The 22,471-nt window shown below is 42.9% G+C and overlaps 1 protein-coding gene across 11 annotated transcripts in view; it reads left to right on the plus strand.

The window, feature by feature from the left end:
* The window catches only part of NFIA (nuclear factor I A), a 258,402-nt gene that overhangs the window by 212,613 nt on the left and 23,318 nt on the right, over positions 1–22,471 (plus strand). For 5 of the 11 annotated variants that reach the window (XM_054211820.1, XM_054211817.1, XM_054211821.1 and 2 more), the window contains 3 exons: positions 5,027–5,205; positions 7,754–7,919; positions 15,125–15,216. In XM_054211820.1, coding sequence (XP_054067795.1) covers positions 5,027–5,205; positions 7,754–7,919; positions 15,125–15,216 — 437 coding nt within the window. The remainder of the gene's footprint in view (positions 1–5,026; positions 5,206–7,753; positions 7,920–15,124; positions 15,217–22,471) is intronic. The other 6 variants (XM_054211818.1, XM_054211825.1, XM_054211828.1 and 3 more) reach the window with 2 other exon arrangements.

Raw genomic sequence — 22,471 nt, forward strand, 5'->3', positions numbered from 1 at the left:
CCCCCGCACACAAATAACAGATTTAATAACGCCAGATAGTCCAACTCCTCCATACCTACAGCAGGTAGAAATGAAGTTCTGATCTGGAATACGCATATTTTCATAGGTTGTAGAACTTATATTTTATGTCATTTAGTGAGGTCAATAATAAAATATAAATGCCACAGGCTGAAAGACGCCAAGAGAAATATGGTTTGGCAGCACGGAGCTGCTTAGGGATACATAAATAATAAGTCAATAAGTAAATAAATAATAGACAAAGACCTGTTTTATCTTCCATCTGAAGATCTCAAAGAATTTACAATCACTGATTGAGACTTGTAATATCCCATCAGAAGCACATAAGTAGTAAAAGCCCCTTCTTATACACAGGAAAACTTCCATAACTCTAGGCATGCTTTTCAGAAACAATGACTTTTTAATTTTTATTAAGCATTTCTGAAAATCATGACTGAAGGGCCTTGTCCATAGTCACTTGCCCCTTTTAGATGCAAACGGGGAAAAAAGCAACCTGCTCCGCTACCTCTCGTCCTTTAACTGATTAAAAATGTTTGTGAGGATCCATATATTTGGAAACACGGTTGTGTTCTGCATTCAGAAAGGCCATTTTTGCATACAGCAAAGTTGGTGTATACACCAACCACAGCACAGCTATCAGAGTAATGGTCTGTATCTGGGCAGCAGTTTTTAGGCTTTAGCATTTAATTCCCTCTCTCCAGTATGAGAGAGGCACACTTGTGATGTTGATCAGTTTAATAGTAGTAGATTCTTCCTCTGATCAAACAGCCCTTTCTTTTGCTATTTGAGAAATTAGGTATTTCCTGGTCAGAGACTGCAAAGCCATCTGCAAAGCATCTCTTTTGGAGATCCTTATTCCATTTGTTACTTCTTAGGCTTAATCCATCTACTCTGAGAAAATCACAGAATCACACAGAATCACAGAATGGCAGGGGTTGGAAGGGACCTCTGGACATCATCTAGTCCAACCCCCTGCCAGAGCAGGGTCACCCAGAGCAGGTGGCACAGGAACGCGTCCAGGCGGGTTTGGAAAGTCTCCAGAGACGGAGACTCCACACCCTCTCTGGGCAGCCTGTGCCAGGGCTCTGCCACTCTCACAGTAAAGAAGTTCCTCCTCATGTTTAGGTGGAACTTCCTATGCTCAAGTTTGTGCCCGTTACCTCTTGTCCTGTCCCCAGGCACCACTGAAAAGAGCCTGGCCCCATCCTCCTGACACCCACCCTTTAAGTATTTGTAAGTGTTGATAAGGTCCCCCCTCAGCCGTCTTTTTTCCAGACTGAAGAGACCCATATGCTTCAGCCTTTCTTCATAAGAGAGATGTTCCAATCCCCTAATCATCTTCATAGCCCTTTGCTGCACCCTCTCCAGCAGTTCCCTGTCCTTCTTGAACTGGGGAGCCCAGAACTGGACCCTGTATGTCAGTATATGGCACAGACTGAGGACTGATGCCTATTCGGTCTTGTTTCCTTCCCCGAGTCTTTCCCATGATCAGCAGAAAGCCCTTCGAGGTTATGCTGAGGAGTTGGCCAAGACTCTGAAGAGGAACCACTTTCTCCTTTTTGCGGCACTTAACCTTCCTGAATTATTGTTGATCATTCTCATTCATTTTTCTTCTCTCTCTCTTTGGGAAGATCACCAACAAGTGCTTTGCACTTTTTTTTCTACCTTGACATGCTGAGGAGGTCAAGGCAACAGAGAAAGACCTAATACTTACATGCCTATGAGTATTTCTAATAACTCTAACACATCTTTCATATAGCAAACCAAATTATTAAAGGAAGAGCCATACCTTGGAAAAACTAAGTGCACTGTGGTCTCAGGCCTTGTTTTGAATTTCCATCTGTTGCCTGGGTACAATTTTTTATTCCTTCTTGTTTGATTGAAATAGCATTTCTATATCCTTTCCATTCAGTCGAACAAAGGGAATGAATCTGTTCCCAGATGTGTACGCAGGCCAGTACACAATTGCGTAACAATTTCAAATAGTATTAACAGAGCTGGTGCTAAAATGAAATTTTTTTAATAAATGCTTAAAAAATCCCAGTCTTTTTTTTTTACTTAATTAGGTGTTTGCCACATAAATTTTCATTTCTCACTTTTATCTTCACCCTTCATCTTCCATTTGGCATACAAGGAAAGGAGAAACTATAAAAGGAGATACGAAGGAAGAGAGGAAGAATATGTTTTATATCAAAAAAAGGGCGTGTTGTATGCTAATGAAAATTTTGTTGTAGTCATCAAAATGCTTACCACCAACTTTAGTTGAACCAATATTCGTGGCAAAATATTTTGACAAGCTCTAAAATGACTGTTGCTTCCTGGAGAAGATGATGATAAATTCATACCTGTAAAGTGGCTCTGACGTAAGTGTCATTAAAGGAGTTACACCTCAGGGGTTGGTGTGAGATCAGAGCCTGACACTTTGGGTGGAATTCACCTCACTGAAGGTGTGTGCGTGGACTGGAGGTATCCACCTTGGAGCTAGTACCGGTGGGCTCCCTTCACACCCATTGGTGAGCCGGTCAGTGTGGTCAATGAAGTGCGGTCAAAGGCAGTGGTCTATTTTTAGATGAGACGAACGGCTCCTTAGACACCATTAGTTCTTTTTAGTTCTCCATTGATTCTAAGATAATTAGCTCCATGGTAGACACCCACATTTAGTAAGGTGAATCCCACATTATCTCTACCTTTAATAGCACACTTCAAAGTTACAGCCTCTCCCAGGAGTTTGGGGACAGGAAAATAGCCTTCATTTCTTCCTTTGAAGATTCAGGCTCTTTATCTGAAGAGTTTTCAAATATACTATAATTTAAGATGCAAACTCAGAACAAAACTATTTGTCTTAAAAGTGAATAAGAAATAATTAACTGTTTTTTTAAAAAAAAAAAACAAGAGATAAGCCCAGATGTGCAGACAGGTTGAACAGGCTGGGCACACAGGTGTTTGCCTTGGCCATGGAATAACTGTCAACATTTCCATAACAAGGAGTGTGGGATATGCTGCTTCTTGCTTCCTTTTCCCAAGCGCAGCATTGCAGAGCTAGCACGGCTGTGGGAAGACACTGTTTTCCAGTTCAGCCCACGTGCCACAATATCTAGCTGTTACAAGACAGATAGCCCATGCTATCAGAAGAGATTCACTGGATGTACATCTGCTTTGATCAGAGAGAGCTGAAGGCGGCACGCTACATTTGGGTTCCTCATCTCCATGCTTTCTTTTAGGGGTGTTTTCCCATTGCATGAGATGCAGTTTAGTACCGCACATTTAGTATATGATTCTCTTTCTGTTATGAATATTTTAAACAGTATTGAGGGGACCAGACTGGGAGGACTCGTGGGGTTAACAAGGTTACAGGGGGACTTTTCATGGCAAGGGTGGGAGCTTCATGTTCATCCCATATCAGCACCCCGGGCACGAGTGCAGCTCTTTTTGGTGGTGGTGCCGAAGTAATCATTCCTGTCCAGTCATGGAGAAAGAAGCACATGGAAGTGCTGCCCAGCCAACCCTTAATGAATGTTTATAGCATAATGCAGTAGGGTTCCTTGCTGCTGTCTCTGAGTACGTTTTAGCCACATCTTCAGGCTCCGAGTTTGCTAATGGTTTAATAATGCTTAAGAAAAAAATTATGAATAAAGCGTCATATTATTACACTGGCGATGAACAAGACTAAGAAGCAGATTTTAGCTTTTATTTAACTGAGGGTTTCTCATAACATTCGTCATGAAATGAGTGTTTGCTCGTTTGTGTTTGATTTTAGTTAACTTTCCTGCATCTCTCCAATTTTTCAAAAAGCGCCAAAGGCTTTTTTTCCCCTCTCGTATATTTAACTTACTTCAAAGCCAACGCATGAGTTTCTGTAGGATATTACCTCCCTTGCATAGCCTTTATCTAATCGGTTATGTCTGGTGTACAAGTGCAGTACATGCACACAGACCCCTTGGAAGATTACTAGGATAGCATGCCAAGGGAGCAACAGGGATGTAATGACGGCTGTTTGGTGAGCAATAAACTATGATTTACGGATGAGCTTCTGCTCAACCAGATTAATTGGGCATTCTAAAGGAAAAGTGAATTCTCATTTTAGAGGGGAAAGGGAGAATTCATAGCACTACGAATGGCGGCAGTTGCTTCCTCGAGGTGACAGCTAACAGTGGAAAGCACTGCTGGCTCACAAGGGTCCAACCCAATATATCTTGAAGGCCAAGGAACTGGGCAAAGGTGTCACGTAACGTTAGGAGAGCATAAGGTTCTTCAGCTGCACTTGTAGTTCTGCTGAAATCAGCTGAAGGTAAAATCTGTCATTGCCGATGGGCTTGTGTACATTACACCTTTACACCTTCACTGGAGTACATTTTCCAGCTGGCTTGGTGGCCCATAAATTCACCAAATTAAACGTCATCCCTGAATGCAAGCTGGGGGCTTGCTGAAGATTTGATCCGGACATTATTCAGGGGAAATGTAAATGTAATTTTCAAAACGATGTTTTCATGCATGTTCATTAGACGAAAAAACGTTACTTAAAATAAATGTTCCTAAACTGAGGTGGAAAAAAACCCCCAACAACAGCAAGTGTTAGACCATCTTTAAATTATCAACCATTTATAGTACAATATAAAATGGATTCGTATGTGCAAATCCAAGTTATATGAAATGTCAATTAAATCAACCCTAATCTCCCGAATACATTTTTTTATTGCCTGATTGATTTGGAATGCTCTTAAGGTGATGAATAGTTTTCACTTTCGCAAAGGACTGCTGATTCCTTTATTCGTGTCTACTAAAAACATGGAAAATCCTTTAAAATGTCTGGCTCCCTTGCTTTCAGGATCTAGATGAAGTGAGTGTAGGACACAATGTGGTCTAATATATTAATTGCGAAGATCAGATGTATAATGCTGTACATTTAAAAAAAAAAAAAAAAGACTAAAAGTAAAACTACGGTAGATTTAAACTGTTTTATTTTCCGAAGGCAAAACTCTATATAACTTCTTTGTTTTCTTTCCTATAGCAAGTCCACATGCAACACCATCGACTCTTCATTTTCCAACATCACCCATTATTCAACAGCCTGGGCCATACTTCTCACACCCAGCAATCCGCTATCATCCTCAGGAGACTCTGAAAGAGTTTGTCCAACTTGTCTGCCCCGACGCTGGTCAGCAGGCTGGACAGGTGGGGTTCCTAAATGTAAGGAAGCCGTTTTTATTTCTTCAGAAGTGTTTGTCCTATGTAAAATTAACCACGGGATTATGGGATTATTTTAACAGCATGTTGCATACAGGAACACACCTTGGAATAGTCGTTGGAAGGGGAAAAAAAAAAAATATGCTGCTACTGCAAAAATATTCGAAAAAACAACAAAAAACCTCCCCAAAAAACCACTCGACCACATTGTGGTGAAATTAACTTAAACTGTCAGAGAAGCTGGTGATACAGCGACCTTTTGGGTCCCTCCACAAATGACTCCGGTGCATGCGTTGTAACCCTAGTGGAACTCGGGTTAACAAAATATGAAGGCAGAATAATTTTTATTAATTATTTTTGAAGTTCAGGGGAGAGTGGGGGGGGAAGGAGCAGGAAAAGGGAGGGTGAGAAACAGATGTTTCAGATCAGCTAAGTTCATTAAAAAAAAAAAAAATACTGCCTTATAGCACTTTAGATCAAGTTGACCAGTACTTGAACTCAAGATGTTAAAAGTACAGTTTATTATGGTTTGTTATTTCTGTAAGCAGTTATCTTTTCCCCTTATCTCTATGAAAAATTAAGCAGAGTTCCAAAGCTTCAAATAACCATTTTCATTTTTTTTAATCAAATAAAGTGAATCATCTTGCTATTATTGAAATAGCATTCCGGTCAAATACAGAATTTATAAATTTTATGTAAATCAAATCTAAAATAATGCTCTGAATATTTCATGAAATGTAATGCATGCAACTTTTTCCAGCCAATGAAGTAATAACTGGCAAAATTACTGTTTCTTTCCTGACATACATACGATTGAAAGTGCTAATGAGAATTAGTTTAATTATTAGCATCTAATTTATTGCACTTATTTAATAAGCTATATTGTTCTCCGTGCTTTCCTTTCCCTAGCAGAAAAACTGACTCTACTTATTCCAGCCAGTACTGGCTTTGAATAATGTCTGCAATATGTTAGCAGATACATTTATGTCTAGACAACAAATCAATATAGTGCTTTTCTTTTTCCTTGAGTATTCATTTGCTTAATTTATCCCAAACCATTCAGCATTATGAACTGTTAGCACACTCACAATGAACATACAGCAGGGGTCTTCTTGGCAGGAAAGGGACCTAATTGTGAGACAAGATAGTGTTTGAGAGATGTCACTAATATATTAGTTTATTAAAGGTACTGGGTGCTGGAAAAATAAATATCCCTGAAGGATTGCTTGTTACTGCAAACACTAGTAACTGCAGTCTTTGAAGTCAGTGGGAGTGCTGTTAAGTTAAATGCAGATGAATTTGAGTCTTATTTATGCCCTGAACCATTTTTGCTCTAGCACAAGTGTGATTTGCACCTACACGACTTTAAGGCCTTTTGTCAGTGCCAAAGCAGGTGAAATGAAAATGAGGTCCCAAGCGTTTGCCAGTATCAGTATTTTGTCCCCAGTAATTCGGGCTAATGGAAACCCTAACAGGAATTAAAATATTATTTTCCTTAGCAGTACTTAGAATATGGATCTGTGTTTAAAGCTGAGCTTTTATCATCAATGGAAAAGCCAATGCTCAGTGCCAGAAGAACTGCAGTGAGATCAATTTGTAGAGTGCTGTCGAAAGTGATCTCATCATTTTTGTCACTAAAATGGAACACCTGATTCACAGGCTGTCCTACTTTCTCTTTATAATGGTATTTGGCATCTATCTCTATGGTTTTCAAGTGTCCAGGCTGCCTTACATTTAAAATGTAAACTTAACAAGCTGGGGGAAGGGGAGGCTTTTTTTTTAAGCCTGCTTCTTGTTTTTGTGATACTTGAAAACACTTTTGGTTATGGACAGGTTTTTCTGATGATTAATTGACAGACCACACTCGTACGGCTGAGCCCGTTCTGCCTGTGACTGACCACATCCCAGGCTAAAGGGAGGGTGTTTTTTTTCCCCGATGTGTAAAACGAAGCAGTTCTAAGTTCGGTCATTTCTCCGTATGATCCTAATGGCAACTAAACAGTGAGCTATGTTACTGCTAACTCAAAAGGGATGCGGGAGAGCAGTTACTTTAATATATACTTATTCATTTTCCTGTAATAAGATATCAGCGTGACTTTTAAGACCACCAAAAATGCTTGTTTTTTCTCTTAATGAGCAGTATCTTAAAGAAATTTACACTCGAGTCCTAGGCACTGATATCCTAAGGGTATAATAGAGGCACAAAACCAGGGGATTTAAAGGGTCAAAAATACTGCTTCAGCTCTCTTTGAGCATCAGTTAGTGGCTGCAGGAAATGTAAAGAGTAGTAGAGTTTAATCCAGGACAGTTCAGACCCCCTGCTGGTAGGACAAATGTTTAAAAGAGAGAACTTCCGTAGTTTGACAAGGTTCACAGGGTTTGAGACAAAGTTCCTTGAAGGCAATGGAGAATTTGACCCAGCGCTTTCTTTGCCACCTCTCAACTAATTATAAATGTATCATGCATAGCCTTCAACTAGATTGTTATTACTGGAGGTTCCTAATAGCTGATTTTTAGTATAATTTTTGTCTGTTTGCTTGTTTTTTGGCAGCCCAATGGTAGCAGCCAAGGCAAGGTGCACAATCCATTCCTTCCTACCCCAATGTTGCCACCACCACCTCCGCCACCAATGGCTAGGCCTGTGCCTCTGCCAGTGCCAGACACAAAACCTCCAACTACATCAACAGAAGGAGGGGCCACCTCTCCCACTTCTCCAAGTAAGTATAGACGCAGCGGGAAGCAAGGGCTCACAGCAGCACTCAACGTGCTGCAGTCACCCGGTATCGGCTACTCAGAGATGAGGACTGGACTAGCTCTCGGGAAGTAGCAGAGCTCCCCGCTCTGTATATGATGGACAAAATTCTCAGCTGGTTTTATATTAGTGAGAAAAGAGTTAGCTTGAGGTTACAGTTTTGGTTCTGACTTCGTTGGCATTTCACGTAACTGCCCATGGGAGAAATCAAGGCCGATAACTAAGCTGTGACACAGAACCTGGGACTTTTGGGATCTTGTTTACTGTCATGAGGAGGCAGTTTGGTATCTTGAGTCAGGCTTCAGAGGACAGATGCTACATGGAAGTCAGACAGATAGCCTCATCGAAAACATTGCTGCTTATACATACTGGGCTAAACTAACAACTCTTTTCGAGTTCACTTCATTTATAGCTCTTTTGGGAGTAGGTCTTCCTAGATTAACCCAGACGTCTTTCCCTAATGACTCGGTTCCCGAGCCCCGCGTTTTGGGCAAGAAGCTATGGTATTTCTTAGGCCCAGGGAGAAAGCTTTAATCCTCTCTCCACCACCCACACGGCTCCCATATGTATTTTGTGTAGCCACAAGTCAAATATACAAATTCCTGGATACACACTTGGGGATACCACTTTGGACTCACTCTGCTGGGAAACAAATGTGATTCAGCTGGGTTTGATGCTTTAAAAAAGTCTGGATGTTCAGGGAGTTAATTGTGAAATGATTTAATGAAGCTATGCTCAAACTGACATTTAAAAACAAAAGGGAAGCTTTCAGTGCTTTAATGGCAACTGTAGGGGACTTGTTCCACAGTGAAGGGAGTCCAAATAACATCCACAAACAAAAATCAATCTAATCGAAAGAGCAAATCCCTTTGTGTGCTTTTCAAGCTTATTATTTAAATGCTATATGGAACCACTGCTTGATGTGCAAAGAGGTATTCGCTATTCAGCCCATGTGAAGCCTACATTTTTAAAGCTTTATATACTGTTCAGGAGATTTGCACAGGTTCCAGGGGGCATTTTAAAAATCTGGTCGTTCTCGGAGTTTTGCATTGCCTTCTGCTACACGATAGCGCACAACTGCAAACTCAGCAAGATACTCTGGCTCGCTTAGAAATTAAAATGGGTTTTAGTATGAGACAGTCTGGTAAGATTGTGCACATGATCTTCTAGAATCAGGACTTCTAGAATTGATCAGCAGATTTTTGTTGAGCTAAGAAGTTGATTCATTGCCTCCCCTCCACTCCCCTTTTCTGACCTTAGACCAACACTTGTGCTATCACGAAGTTTTGACGCTCTCTCACGGGAGATACCGTCTTTTAAGTCCTATCAATAAGATTCAGCGGCGGAATCTAAAAGGTTAATGTTTAGTCATAGTTATCACTGAGTACAGTCAGCAATGCCTTACTATTTCCTTGTCTTCAGAACCGGGAAAAATGAAACTAGGTCAATGTATATTTGTCATTACGGTTGTGACTCAGTTTACTGGCAGCGTGTGGTGTCTAAAAGAAAAAAATTCCCAACATCATTTTAGCAGTAATCTTAATACTTGTTTTTTGTGATACTGTGGTCATGTAAACAAGCTAAATGCGTGTCTGGCCTGATTCTCAGCTGGCATAAAATCTGACGTTTGTCCGCTGAAGTTCGCAGAAAACCACCCATCGGTATCGGCTCGGGCTGGTCACTGTGGCTCAATGTTCAGCAAACAGCTGCCACATTAATTGGGAATCGAGGTTTTTCTCAAGAGCAGGCAGTTAGTGGTATTTAAACAAAAGATTAGGAAAATAATTACTGTCTGTTAATTAGCTACGCTGATGTCTAAACCTATAGTTCCGTACGTACGCAGGCATGCATCTTCCTTTTGGTAAGGGTTTTGAATAATAGTGGCTTGAGTTGTAAAGAAGCATATAATTTAATTTACGGACAAATTTTACAGAAAAGTAGATTATAGGGAACGTTTTCTAAGAAAAAATATGACATATATACCAAAGCCAGTGGAAATGGCTGGCCACATAAAGAGTAAAACGAACCGAAGTTCCTAGCCTCGCAGCGAGAGTTTGCCAGAAGGGCCCGCTGGACTCCATTTAGTGTGTCAATCAGCACCAACCCTCCATTTTCATCGGTGTTTATCTTTTTTCTTAACTAAATATTGGCCTTCAAATAGCAAGTGCAGATTCACCAGAGTTTCATAAAAGCCGCACAAAAAGGTGTTTTCCATGGTTACGAACTGCTTGAGTGCACCGGTGCTGGGAGTGTCGCTGGGTTATGGCTGACTGCCCTGCCGAGCTTTAGGATATTGGAAAGTCACTTATGCAACAAAGGCAGGAATGATGTTAGATTTTGGCCAGACTCTCTCCTTAGCTGTGCGGAGGAGAATGAAGCCCCCCCCAAGGAAACGGAGTGAAAGGGGTTGGCATTTGCTCCATTCTCCTTCCCTTTTTTGGTCTAGCAGAAAGCCCTCTGCAGAAACAAAATGCAGTTATGGCCCTACCAAAAATTGGAATATGGCCCTCCTGAGGGGTGCAGGAGCCAGGAGCAGCTGTTCAATACAGCGTGGCCTCCTGGGAATGAGAGCTAAAAATCACAACAAGGTGGTTAATGATTCTCAGAGCAATAGCGAAACCCTCCAGCTGTGACATTAACCAAAACACGAACATTAGTGCTGTCCAAGGAAGGAAGAGCCCCTGGAGATGCACACTGGGGATTTGCCGCTACTGGGTGGCCAGGCATGCCCTGGGAGTTGAAAATTTCAGCTGTGAATCCTGTCCCTTTGGGAAGCCAGCATTTTTCCTCAGTGAGACGACACAATGGAGATGGGATTCATGAGGTTTGGGAGGGTTCACTTTTCCTGCATCGAAAGCCTTTTCAATAGAACTTAACCTTGATGTCAGATGCAGCCCCAAAATTATCTTATCTCAGATCTCTTCTCGATTTTGTTTGGTGGGTAACCCCTAACAAACACCACACAATATTTTCTTGAACTCGACAGTTTCTGAGTTTAATATCTCATTGCCCAAAGAAAACACCACCTCCACTGCATGCCAGTTGGACTTTATCGCTGCCATAACTGCATGTGAGTGTTAGAACCTAGGGCCCTCATTCCAATGCAGAGTCTCAGATACTGCCATCCTGTACACCATGATTTTTAAAGAGCTTTTTTAAACTAAATTTTATTTTCCGAGGTTCACAATTCTACGTGGGGAGAAACTTAGCTATGTTCCCTTGTTGGGCAAGATCGTTATCGGTTAATGTCCCTTTTCACCAAGGAGTTTTCGTGTTAAATAGCATTTGGGGCAGGATGAGAAGAATGATCTTGTGGCTATAGTACTGGATTCATAATCAGATTGGATTTCTCTCCCTTTCTCTGCTATGCATTGACTGAGCACCCTCTGGGCAAGCCATTTTAGCTTTCTGTTCGCTCCTTTCCCCATCCATAAAAAAAAAGGAGGGTGATGGCTGTATCATTTAATTTGTTAGAATTCGCGGTTCCCTCTCAGATACTCAGCTGCAGAATGCATTGCGGTGGGAATTGCTGTATTGCACCGCGTTCCTCCGGTTAATTCTCTCACTACAACTCCACAATGGCTAAACTGACTCCTAGTCCTTTGCGAAACGGTACAGCTCTTCACATCAAGCACATGTACTTGTTGTCTTGGTCTGTAAAAGACAGACCTAGTGGTACACTAGATTATTGCTCACCCAATCATCTTTACCAACCAAAAGTTTATCCTTTTGATCCAGAACTGTCTGATAAAACGACACATTCCTACACTTAATATGAATTATTTCAGGAAAGTATATTTTAAGTTAACATTCTCGTACTGTAGGCAACTTTAAAATACATGACATTCCCAAAACTGTTTGTTTGTCTTGTCTTTCATACAATTTCTTGCCATTTTGGCTAAATATCAAAGCTGTCTGTGTGAGCAAATGTTCTTTCTCTGCCATCTCCTGTTTTGCTTGTTCCTGAAGTGAAGCATCATAGCAAATTTGTGGCATCACATTCATTTCCTTGGCTACGGGCTATGATGTTGCAAACAATCCTTAGTGAATTCCAGTAGCAGAAAGACTAGGCTGGGCAGGAAGATGTTCCTGTTCAAGCCCAACGGGCCAGCTCTCAGCTAGTGTAAACTAGTGTAGATCTACGCCATTCCCATGGAACAAAGCTGATAAAGATCAGAAGATCTGTCTAAGAGACCTGGCTTCTGTTCCTTTCCATGCTTTGGCTTTTCCCTTTCCTAAAAAGGAGTTTGAAGGCCCCACCATAGGCTTAGCCTATGTATACTATAACATAATATGACCCAGCTTTAAGCAGTTGGAGCAGTTTTCCCCATCCTAATCTCGGGACAGAGTATAGGGATAAGAAGTTGTTGAACTTCCAGGATCCCACCTCCATGTCAAACAAGGGTACTTGTATGAAGACAGTAAGATACAGCCAGAAGCCATGTTGGTGATGCTCAAAGCGACACTCAGTCCTGCTCCCTTTTCTGAACCAGATTTCACCGTAAGAGCAGTCACTGCTAATGTATGTTCCATGTCAACTTAGTATTCTGAGCCAACATGGCCCCTTACAATCTGCAAACGTCTCGTGACATTTTACAATGAAGTGGGACAAGCATCTTGGGAGAGCCCAGTGTAAAGCCTGCTCTGCATAGACGTAGTTTTGGTAGTCTTCACTTCTTGGCTCTAGCCATGTAGTTATGTGCCCTTAAGGAAATACCAAGCTGACATCCGTGTATTTTCAGAAAGCAAGTTAAACATAGTTTGAAGCATTATGGAAGAAAGGTATACATAGCGATTCATCCAGCAAGGTTTGAGGGGACTTTTGTGCATATTCTAGAGTTTTCAGATGTTTTAGAATTTTTGTTTGAACAGAGAAGCCATTTAAGACAGCGTTCTGACAGTTTCCCTTTGATTTTCTACCAAATATCACAGCAAAAGTATCTGCCAACAGGGAACTGTAAACAAGATCGTGAGTTCCTTCCCTTCTGAGTGGAACTTACCTGCTCCAAGGGATTAAATGGCCTCGCCACTCATTCTGCTTCCTTAAAAGTAGACCAGAAGAACCAAACAACAGATGTTTGGGTTTTGAGCTTTAAGTTAATTTTCCCCACTGCAGAAGGAATTTTTAGTCTTGCACAACATAGGGTTCAGTAGTTAGTTTAAAAAAAAACTCTCACCATAAAAGAGTACAGAAGAATCTTAATACGTGGCACTAGCGACAGAGATATACCCTTTGCAAATTTGTGGCTTCTTTGAATTATTAAGCAAATTAACATGGTAAAAAGGCAAGGAGAACGTCTCACCAAATCTGCTTAGTTCACTTCTTTCTTGATTTGCAGATACGCATAACGACCAGTGTACTTACCCGTTCGTACTCCAATACGCAAGCTGCACTGCAATTTGCAAAATCATCTCGGAAAGATGAATTAGTGCACTTAAAAATTCCTTTAAAACTTTGTGAAGGGAAGCTGCTCCTTGCATGAGTTTTGCAAGTACTAGCAAAGTACAGCTTTTTGGAGAGAAAAGCTCACCTCTGTGGAAACAACGGGGAAGAATTCATTCTTATAAGTCAGGGGGTGCCTTATCTCCCCTCAGATCAGTAAGAAATGAAGATATGCAGTTCCTGGGGTGATTTCAGGGGAATGCTCATTGAGAAAGTGAAGCTGTCTGATATAATTGTAAGAATTAGGAGGCGTCATGAGATGTTTGTGAGAGTTGTGCAGAGAGGGGAGGGAAGGATGCGGTTCCGCGTGCTCATAGGGCAGATGGGGCATTCCTTCATGAGAAATCCCTGGCAGACCATTAAATACAGGGAGTCCCTGAGCTGAAAATAATCAGAGGGTGGGAAAGAATATGGGAAAGAGAATATGTGACCTGTTTTGACTCTTCCCTGTGCATCTGCTTATGGCTCTGTAAGAGAAAGGACAGTGGCCAAGGTGGAGCATTGGTCTGATTCAGTACAATCCTAAACCAAAGGCTCCTCCAATGTAATGCCTCTTCACCAAACGTTTTGCCTTCAGAAAGGCAACAGGCTTTCATCTACACAGACACATCAGTGTCTTCTCTGTCTCTTAACTCACTTTATTTTTCTGTAACGTTGAGGCCTGAACATTATATTTAGCCTGACTGGAATTTGGCAAGTAACTTTCCTTTTAACATTGTTTTTTTGTCTCTTCATTGGATAGTTAGATTGTCTGGGGATTTTATTCAGCAGAATGCATTCCCATAAATATATTTAAAATAGACAGAATCACTGTTTGTATTAAGGTATCTATTTAGGTTATTTGAATTTAGATCTGAACATGCAAAAAACTGACCAAGGGAGAAGATTGCATGAGGGATTTTCAAACGAGAGGAAGACTGAAAATGCACTGAAAGCTTTTGGATGTGGAAGTACGTGGCATTGTGGACAGTTGCAGTGGAGAATATAATGCAACAATAAAATCATTAAAGTACTTCAAGTTTGGAAGTAATCTGGGTTCTTGGCTTGCATTGCATTTAATAGCTTTACATTTATGGGAGCCATTCCAGTTTTTAAAGGCAGCTTCAGCCTTCAGACTGATTGCACTTACCACCCCAGTGAAACTGCAACCCATTAATTTTTTACCGAAAGGATCTTCCTAGTTTGTCAAACACATCAAGTGAACATTTTAGAGAGTGCAGACCACAGCAGTATGAAAACCAAAACTTTCTATCGGGAGAGAATGCTGGATTAGCATGAAATAAGGGTCTGATTCTGTTAATAAGCACTTTAGTAAATTCACTGCTATACAAAACCCCATTAAAACCAGAGATACCCCATATTGGAGTGAAAACAGTCAGGATGTACCGAAGTCACTTGTGCTGTCCCAGCGTGGAAGGGTCTCCAGCAGTTCTCCCGTGGGATGGAGACCAGCGCAGGTGACCCCAGCACCTTCTCCCCGAGCACACGTCGTGGCCGTCCTGCCCGGCAAGGAGCCCTCTCCCACCAGCCCGGTCCCCTCCATGTTGATATCCCCATCATTAAGACCAAACCTTTCCGGTGTCTAAAACCAAACTCTCGCTCTCTAAAACGTTTGCACATTTCTATGTTAAACATCTGCTTAGGTGGCTCTGAGACAGTGTGTTTTGGTGTTGTTCGTGTGCAATCTAGTGCCGCTTCCTCAACGCATGTGTCCCTTCCCTTCACAGCCTACTCGACACCCAGCACCTCCCCCGCAAACCGATTCGTCAGTGTTGGACCACGGGATCCAAGCTTTGTAAATATCCCTCAACAGACTCAGGTGGGCCGCTTTCGACTTCTCTGTATGCCTGCAGCCTCTTCTTCTCCAGTGTCCTCTAACGTGTCCCCGCGGAGCCAGCTGCATTGCCGCTGTCACTTCACCCACATGGTCTCAGTAACTACAGTGAAATGTCACTTGCAGTTTGTTTGTCTGTTGTGTTTTTTTGGGCTTATGTAGTAATAACGCTGCTTTCGTAACTGGAAAGACCTCTCTTGCTTTCTAAGATACTGGCTTCTAGTGCAGTTTTTTTTCCCTCGAGGACTGGGTTTTCAAAGATTTTTTGCTCCAAGCTGTTCCCAAGGCAGTGCAGTTAATTGCATGTGCAAAAGAGGAGCTCAGAGAGACCCATCAGGTCACAGGGCACCTTAGTCCCCAACCAGATACAACGGGAGACGGCTCCAATGACTTCCATGGAAAAAAAAAAAAATAGCCTCAAATTCCTGGTTGGCCATTTGCATGGTGGGCTTTGAGCGAGCAGGAGATTTTGTAATTGCGAGCACATCTGTTTCCTTACACAAAGAGAAAAAAGTCCAGTGGAGGCAGGCCTATAAAGCTGGGTTAACTGAATTCATAGTCCTGCTATGGTCAAATCAGAAGCTCAAGTAAACATTTGTGTTTCTTTAGGAGAAGGACGAGGTTTAAATGTGCTTTTTCCAAGCTGTATCAAATTCCCAGGGTCGATTAAGAAAATAGTTGTTGGCAGTTTTGTTAGCAGCTAATTTGAGCCAGATGTTGAAAAAATTAAGACTGTGCTTAATATCACGTTATCGTGGGGGAGAAGGTATAAAAAAGTGAGCAGAACTAGTGCTTTAGGACAACTGTAGTTTGTAGTTTTAAGTGACTGCTTGACTACGCTACAATTCTTTTAAAGGTCAACGGCAAGAAATAGTTGTGATTTTGTTTTGAGCTGGTTGCGATGACTAAGAAGTAATAATTCAAATAACTAGCAAATTGGGGAAGACTACTCTTAGCTCTTGCAAGTTCTTTCAAATCGTTTATATGCATCTGAATAATTAGCGTACAGATGAATGGCTGTCACATGCCACAGTCCCGTATGTGCATGAAGACAGACTCCTTGTTGCGATGGCTTCGGCACCTACGCTGTCAACGAAACACAAGTCGCTCATTACCCAAGATTTTTCGGTTTACAGGGCTGCAACCAGACGCCTGTGAACACAGTGTGTTTTCTTGCTATCTGTTCTTTGTGTACAATTTGTTAGGGGCTTTAGTTTATAGCTCTGTCGACAGCACAGGTTAAACTACCTCGAATCTCAAACCTTCTCTGCATTAAATAGGGTCACAGAAAGTACACCAGCAGTGCAGAGCGGGGTTTTAACCCGTCAGGTTCCGGGGTTTTTTTCCTGCCTTAACAAAACGCAGCCTGCGCCCCACTTCTCAGGCCTCTTCCTTTATTCAGTTGACGTACGTGACAAGTTTTCATGCGCCTTCACATGTAAATCCTATTTCTCCAGTCGTTCTGGAAACAACTGGAACACACGGAAATACACTGAAATTGGGAAAGAGGAATGTTAAGGTATACTGTTAAAGTCCTTAAGCATTCGGTCTTTCCCTTCATAGCTCAGGAAACTTGAAACCCTTTGGAGAATGCTACTTACCTTTTCCAGAAGACTGAAAAACTACTAGTTGGTAAATTGATTATGTAGTGAGACTCAACAGTATTAAGTCTCCAAAATATTTTAAACTTATTTGCATCCTGCAGCCTAGGTTTCCCAGATAAGTTTGTTGACTGTAAACTTTCATTCTCCTTATTTATGACTTAAATCATTTTAAAGTGCTCTAGCCTTACTTTAAGTGCTTCTATGTAATGCAGTATGGTGAATAACAATGCTGCACAGTGAAAAACAATACTCGAGCAGAGCTTTCAATTAAAGTCAAACATGCTGCAGCGGGTAAGGAGACTGACTTCCAGTCTCTGACTCCAGCTGCATCTCCCTGCTTCTATACATCGTTACACCACCACAACCCACTTGAAACTAAATATATAATTTATCAGCAAAACTCACTACTTATTCATGAAACAACTCTGAAGTTGACCGTGTTTTAAATCAGGCAAGTGAGGTAAAAATACTAACTGCAATGATCTGGGATTTACTTAGCGTCCCTCTAAACAAAGACGTGCTTTTGTACTCTTTTTGCAGGGCATTAGTGTATAGGACGATCACTTAGGATGTTTTCAAAATGAAAATATAAAAACACAGAGGACTGTGTTATTGAAAGCAGCTGAGATGGCTGCTTTCCATCAGGATTTTTATAGTACATTCGGAGTCAGCCTAAGATACGGGTCCTGAGGACCAGTAACTACCAGGCCACACAGCTCCCTTAGACAAGAGGAAGCAGCAAACACTCAGAGCTTCTGAAAGTCAAGCTTAAATAGAAGGGTTAAGCAACTCTTTACTGCTGGATCAACAAAATAAAAATGAAGACTGTATCTGAACGTCTGCTTTTTTAAAATTACGGCCCAGCTACAAGCTCTAAGAAAACATTATGGTCAGCATTTTGGTGGCTCTGATTTTCTCTTCCGATTGGTGGGTCATTTGAGTTACGCATCATCGTTATTAGTCTTAAAATGCTGCAAAAGTGAGTCTGTGCACAGGGATGTGACAGCGCCGTTCAGCAGAAGTCACATTTCCCATACATGGGCATTCGCAGGCTTTCACAGAACATTGGAATAAAATCGCAGACAAATGTACAACAGCATGGCTGGGTTTGAGCAAGGATCGTTCTGTCCTGGGCTGTTTTTAAACAACCAAAACCAGTACATGCCTTTCTTAATAGGCATTATAAAAATTTGCGGTAGACATTTCCATTAGCAGCACATTCTAATTTCTGTCAGATTGCTTCAAATATAATCCCTTAAAGGAATTTTATAGAATTTATACAGTATTTTATTTAGAAAAAGGCCATTTTCCTGTGTCAACAAAGGTTGTAGCAGGACGACAACTCCATGGCAGAAGAGACCAGGAAATAAAGTGATTTAAGTCAGTTCTGATTCAGCAACAAAAGCCCCAAAAGGGCTTTTGGCTTTGTCTGGTTTTAGCGGCTTCCAAACTTTTCAGTTGGTTTGTTTTTTCAGACACTGCCTCTGCTTACCCCATCCATCACCCTGCCACTCCAGCAGCTCACCGCATAATTGTCCTATCTGGGGGGTTATTTGAATCTAAATTTCTGTTTGAGCTATTAGAAGCAGCACTTGACTTGGCATCCTCTGTATATGTTGACAAAAAGGCACAGGTGTTGTAACCTTTGCTTGATAAATCATTTACTTTTGCTACTTGACTCGCAAGCAAGATGGGGGCATCAGCTTTTTAACCGCCTTTTCCATATGCAAATCAGAAATACAGTATGCCTGGGGTGCACAGTCTTTGGTTTCAAAAGCAAGCTGGTCTAGATACCTCATGACTAAGTAATAGATACGTCTCTCGTATTGCCAAGGACTTGTAATAAGGAGAGTGGTAGAGGAATGGGAAAGTACCATCACGTTAATTAGGACTAGCCTATCGGTAGCAACACCGCTAATAAAGAATAAAGGGTTCTGAGGTTTGGGTTGGGGTTTTTTTTTCTTCCTAACCAAGCGACAAAAGTAATCGTGAAACACAGGATATGCGCTCAGAGCTAACACTAAACCAGCAACCTGCTCTTTGTGACCAGAGTTTGCATTGTCACTCGCCACCCTAAGCAGCGTGTGCTGATCTCTAATGCCCTCGCTTTGCTCTCCACTACAAAATTCCTTTGGGGATCCTAAGTATTTAGTGTGCTGCGGCTCCACATTGTTTACTAGGCTGAGTCCTGTTTGCCACCTACTTACCCTACATCTTCCTGGAAATTGTACTTCGGATGCTAAAAACAGCTCCTGAGCAACACATGCCTGCTCCATCTACTCCCTCCTACCTGCCAGTAGCCCGGGTGCCTTACGCAGTAGGGTTACGGGGATGCACAGAACAGAAACTGCCTCCCACCGCAGGCACCCGGGCAGAGGATCAACTGCTTTAACCACCTGTGAAAATCAAAACGGTTTTCTTCTCTGCTCAGGAGAGAAAGGAACGGGTTGCCCAGGGAGGTTGTGGATGCCCCATCCCTGGAGGGGTTCAAGGCCAGGCTGGACGGGGCTTTGAGCAGCCTGGTCTGGTGGGAGGTGTCCCTGCCCAGGGCAGAGGGGTGGAACTAGATGGTCTTTAAGGTCCCTTCCAACCCGAACCATTCTGAGATTCTATGAAAGTGTATCATGCACACTCTTGCCCAGCTGCTTCAGGAAAATCCCCTCTCTAATCTAAACATCAGATCCATCCCGGTTAGTTTCTAAAACTTACTTAAGCGCAGAACCAAATATTTATTCCCTTACCTTCTTCTAGGAAAAGATAAAACTATTTTTGAGAAGAACCGAAGTAGAAGCTCTTCCTGCTTCTGCCTCTGCCCGCTCCCAAAACAACAGTCAGAGGGTGGATATTAAGCCAAGGTCTTGTCTTTTCACACTTTCCCTGGTGGGGCCCTAGAGCCACACAGCTACAACCGGGCTCTAGATAGAGCTCGTCCTTTATAACGCAAAACAATTGAAACAAAAAGCCCATAACGTACCTAGCACAACACAGTAAAGTGGAAGAAAAACCCCAAAAAGTCAAACAAGCTTATCAAGGCAGCTAAATGAGCAGCATGAACACCAGTAAGCACAGAAGCACATGCCCGTGCTACCAGCCTTATAAAGACCATGTGCAAAAATGTACCCTGTGAAACACGTCTATAAAAGAGTAAGTTGGGGGGGGGAATTACTGAAGTTTAGCAAAATGTTTATAGTAGAAGGAAATTGCTAACTTTAGATCAGCTCCTGTTCTCTACCTTCCTGAATTAGACAGTGATACCTTTGTAGCGTCTTCTTTTAGGCTTTTATTTATCTCTAAAAAACCACCTTATGTCTCAGGTGCACATCCAAACCTAATTGTACGATTACTTTCTTTTCGAGGGACAAGGGAAAGACTATTTTACTTCCCCGCAATCCTCGTAGAAAGCAAACTGCAACCTGCCATTTTTCACTGGCAGCACTTTAAAACAAAGGGCACGAGGAAAAAAAATGAGCTTTAGGCTGTGTCCTGTAGGTTAGCAGATGTGAGCTCTGTCAGACAAGGGAGGGAGGCAAATTCCAGAGTAGATGGTCCTTCTGTGATAACAGCCAGTGGCTGCTGCCCGGACGCTTAATTCGGAGGGATGCAGTGCAGGTGATGCCCCTCGCTGCGGCCGGAGGCGGCGGGCAGGGGGGAGGCAGGGAAGCAGCCTCGCGGGTAGCGGGACCCGAAAGCGTAGAGGATTCATAGATCAAAGTCAGCACCTCGAATAGGAAACTAATGCGGCTCCTCCAGAGCTACCGCTCCTGCAGCTGAAACTGCATAGCTGTTCTGTGCCCAGGTTCCATTGCCACCCTATGGAAGAAAGAAACCAGTGCACACATTTTTTCTTTTGACAAATAAAACACGTGCCTCAGCTTCGTGGGGATTTCCCATTTTTGCTTCTCGCCGAACCCCCGGCCGCAGCGCCCTGCCCTTCGCAGCGTCAGGAAGGGACGCAGAGCCGCCCGCCTCACGCGCAGCCCGCCTTGATGTGCTTTATTAATGAGTACCACAAGCCGCCTGTCCTTTTCAGCCCCCTTCTCTCTTTCTCCCATTTCCCAGCGCCCGGGAATTGCCCCGGTCAGCCAGGCAGCACCTGCTGGCCCTCGGGGAGGGAGGCGAAGGTCAGGATCTCCTGGTATCGCTGCCCACTGCTAACAGCTGAGCCCCTGCTTCGCTGCGCCGGGCGGTTCGTGTTCAGAACAAGCGTAAGGGCTGCGTGCGGCTCGTACATTGCAGCGGGCGTGCAGAGAACATGAGAGGCTGCAGGAATGAGATCAGGCCCTTTTATTTTGGGGGTTCCGTGCAGAACTATTTATAAGCCAGGTCAGGGCTACTTGTTGCTTAGGTGACCGTTCCTGCCCAGGATAAGAATACTTATCCCCAAGGCTGAACGCACCGCTTGTGTTTGAGCGTGAATGAAGATGAGCAACACTAATCTGGAAGCGTTTGTTCCAGTCAGTTCAGCCCATATTCCATAAAGTAACCTCCCCAGGCCAGCACGCGTGGCTTCGGAAGAAACTTAACTGCAAAGCGCTTTTAAGCAAAGACTTAACTTCTCTTGGCCCATGGCAACAAATGTAGTGGCAGGTTCAGAACATCAGTTAAATGCAGGAATAACATCTCTCCTGGGCAAAGAACAGAAATCTGCGGGGGCTAGGTATAAAAACACAATTTGGGGTGTGGGACTGCTACTTTCTAGAGCTGCTGAAGTTAGAGGGATCACTCTCCTCCCAAACCCAGCAGGGATCTGTGGACTTTCCCATATCAGCAACCGGAAGCAAGGGCTGCTCTCCTACAATACCCGGAGCAGAGTCACACAGTGCCCAAAGTGCCACCCGAATTTCAGATTGCCTATGTGGGCCCTGTACCCTCATAGATCACTTTCTTCCTAGAGATACACAAGAAATGGGACATACAAAACAGATCTCAGAAACAGAACCATCATAATGAACAGTTGAGCTTGTGAGAAGAGAAAGTTGTATATGTCACCACTTAATTCATAGTAATTGCCTGGGCTGAAGGGTGCTGAAGAAGGGCGGGCGCTTGCGGGCTTGAGCCCTATTATGACCGCTGAAACTTTTGATCGCAGAGCAAAAAGTGTTTTGCTGCAGAACCAGTGGCACCAAGCTACTGATATGTGACACAAATGTTGGTGCGGTCTTTCATCTTCCACCCAGGAAGGGGCTATACCGGCCCAATCTTGCGGGTGGCCTGGAGATGGCTCTAAAAATGTAGCGTAAGTCTAGACAGAGTGTGCTTAGAAAATGCAGTGTCAATCTCTATCAAGCATCAGCAGGCCTCAGACCCTGGGAAGCTGAAAGAAAGTTTCAGACCCTGCCTTTGCTTTGTCGTTGGCCATATCAAACTCGCTCTTCTCTTTTGTTGGCTGAATCCTTCGCTGAGCTAAAATTGAGATGGTTCCACCATGACGGGAGCAAAGAGCCCTCATGCGGTCGTGGTGCTCTTGATGTGCCCCGATCGCATAATAGCTCCGTAGCCACGCGTCCCCAGTGCAGCACGAGTGTGAATGTGCTGCTCTGATCACAGTTGCTAATGACAGTCCAGAGTGTGCTCCACAGAGAGGAGATACAAAGGTGACCAGAAATGAGGGTCACTCCCCACTCCCCTTCCCTTCA

The sequence above is a fragment of the Rissa tridactyla genome, chromosome 8 (assembly GCF_028500815.1).
Source record: "Rissa tridactyla isolate bRisTri1 chromosome 8, bRisTri1.patW.cur.20221130, whole genome shotgun sequence".
Taxonomy (NCBI): Eukaryota; Metazoa; Chordata; class Aves; order Charadriiformes; family Laridae; genus Rissa; species Rissa tridactyla.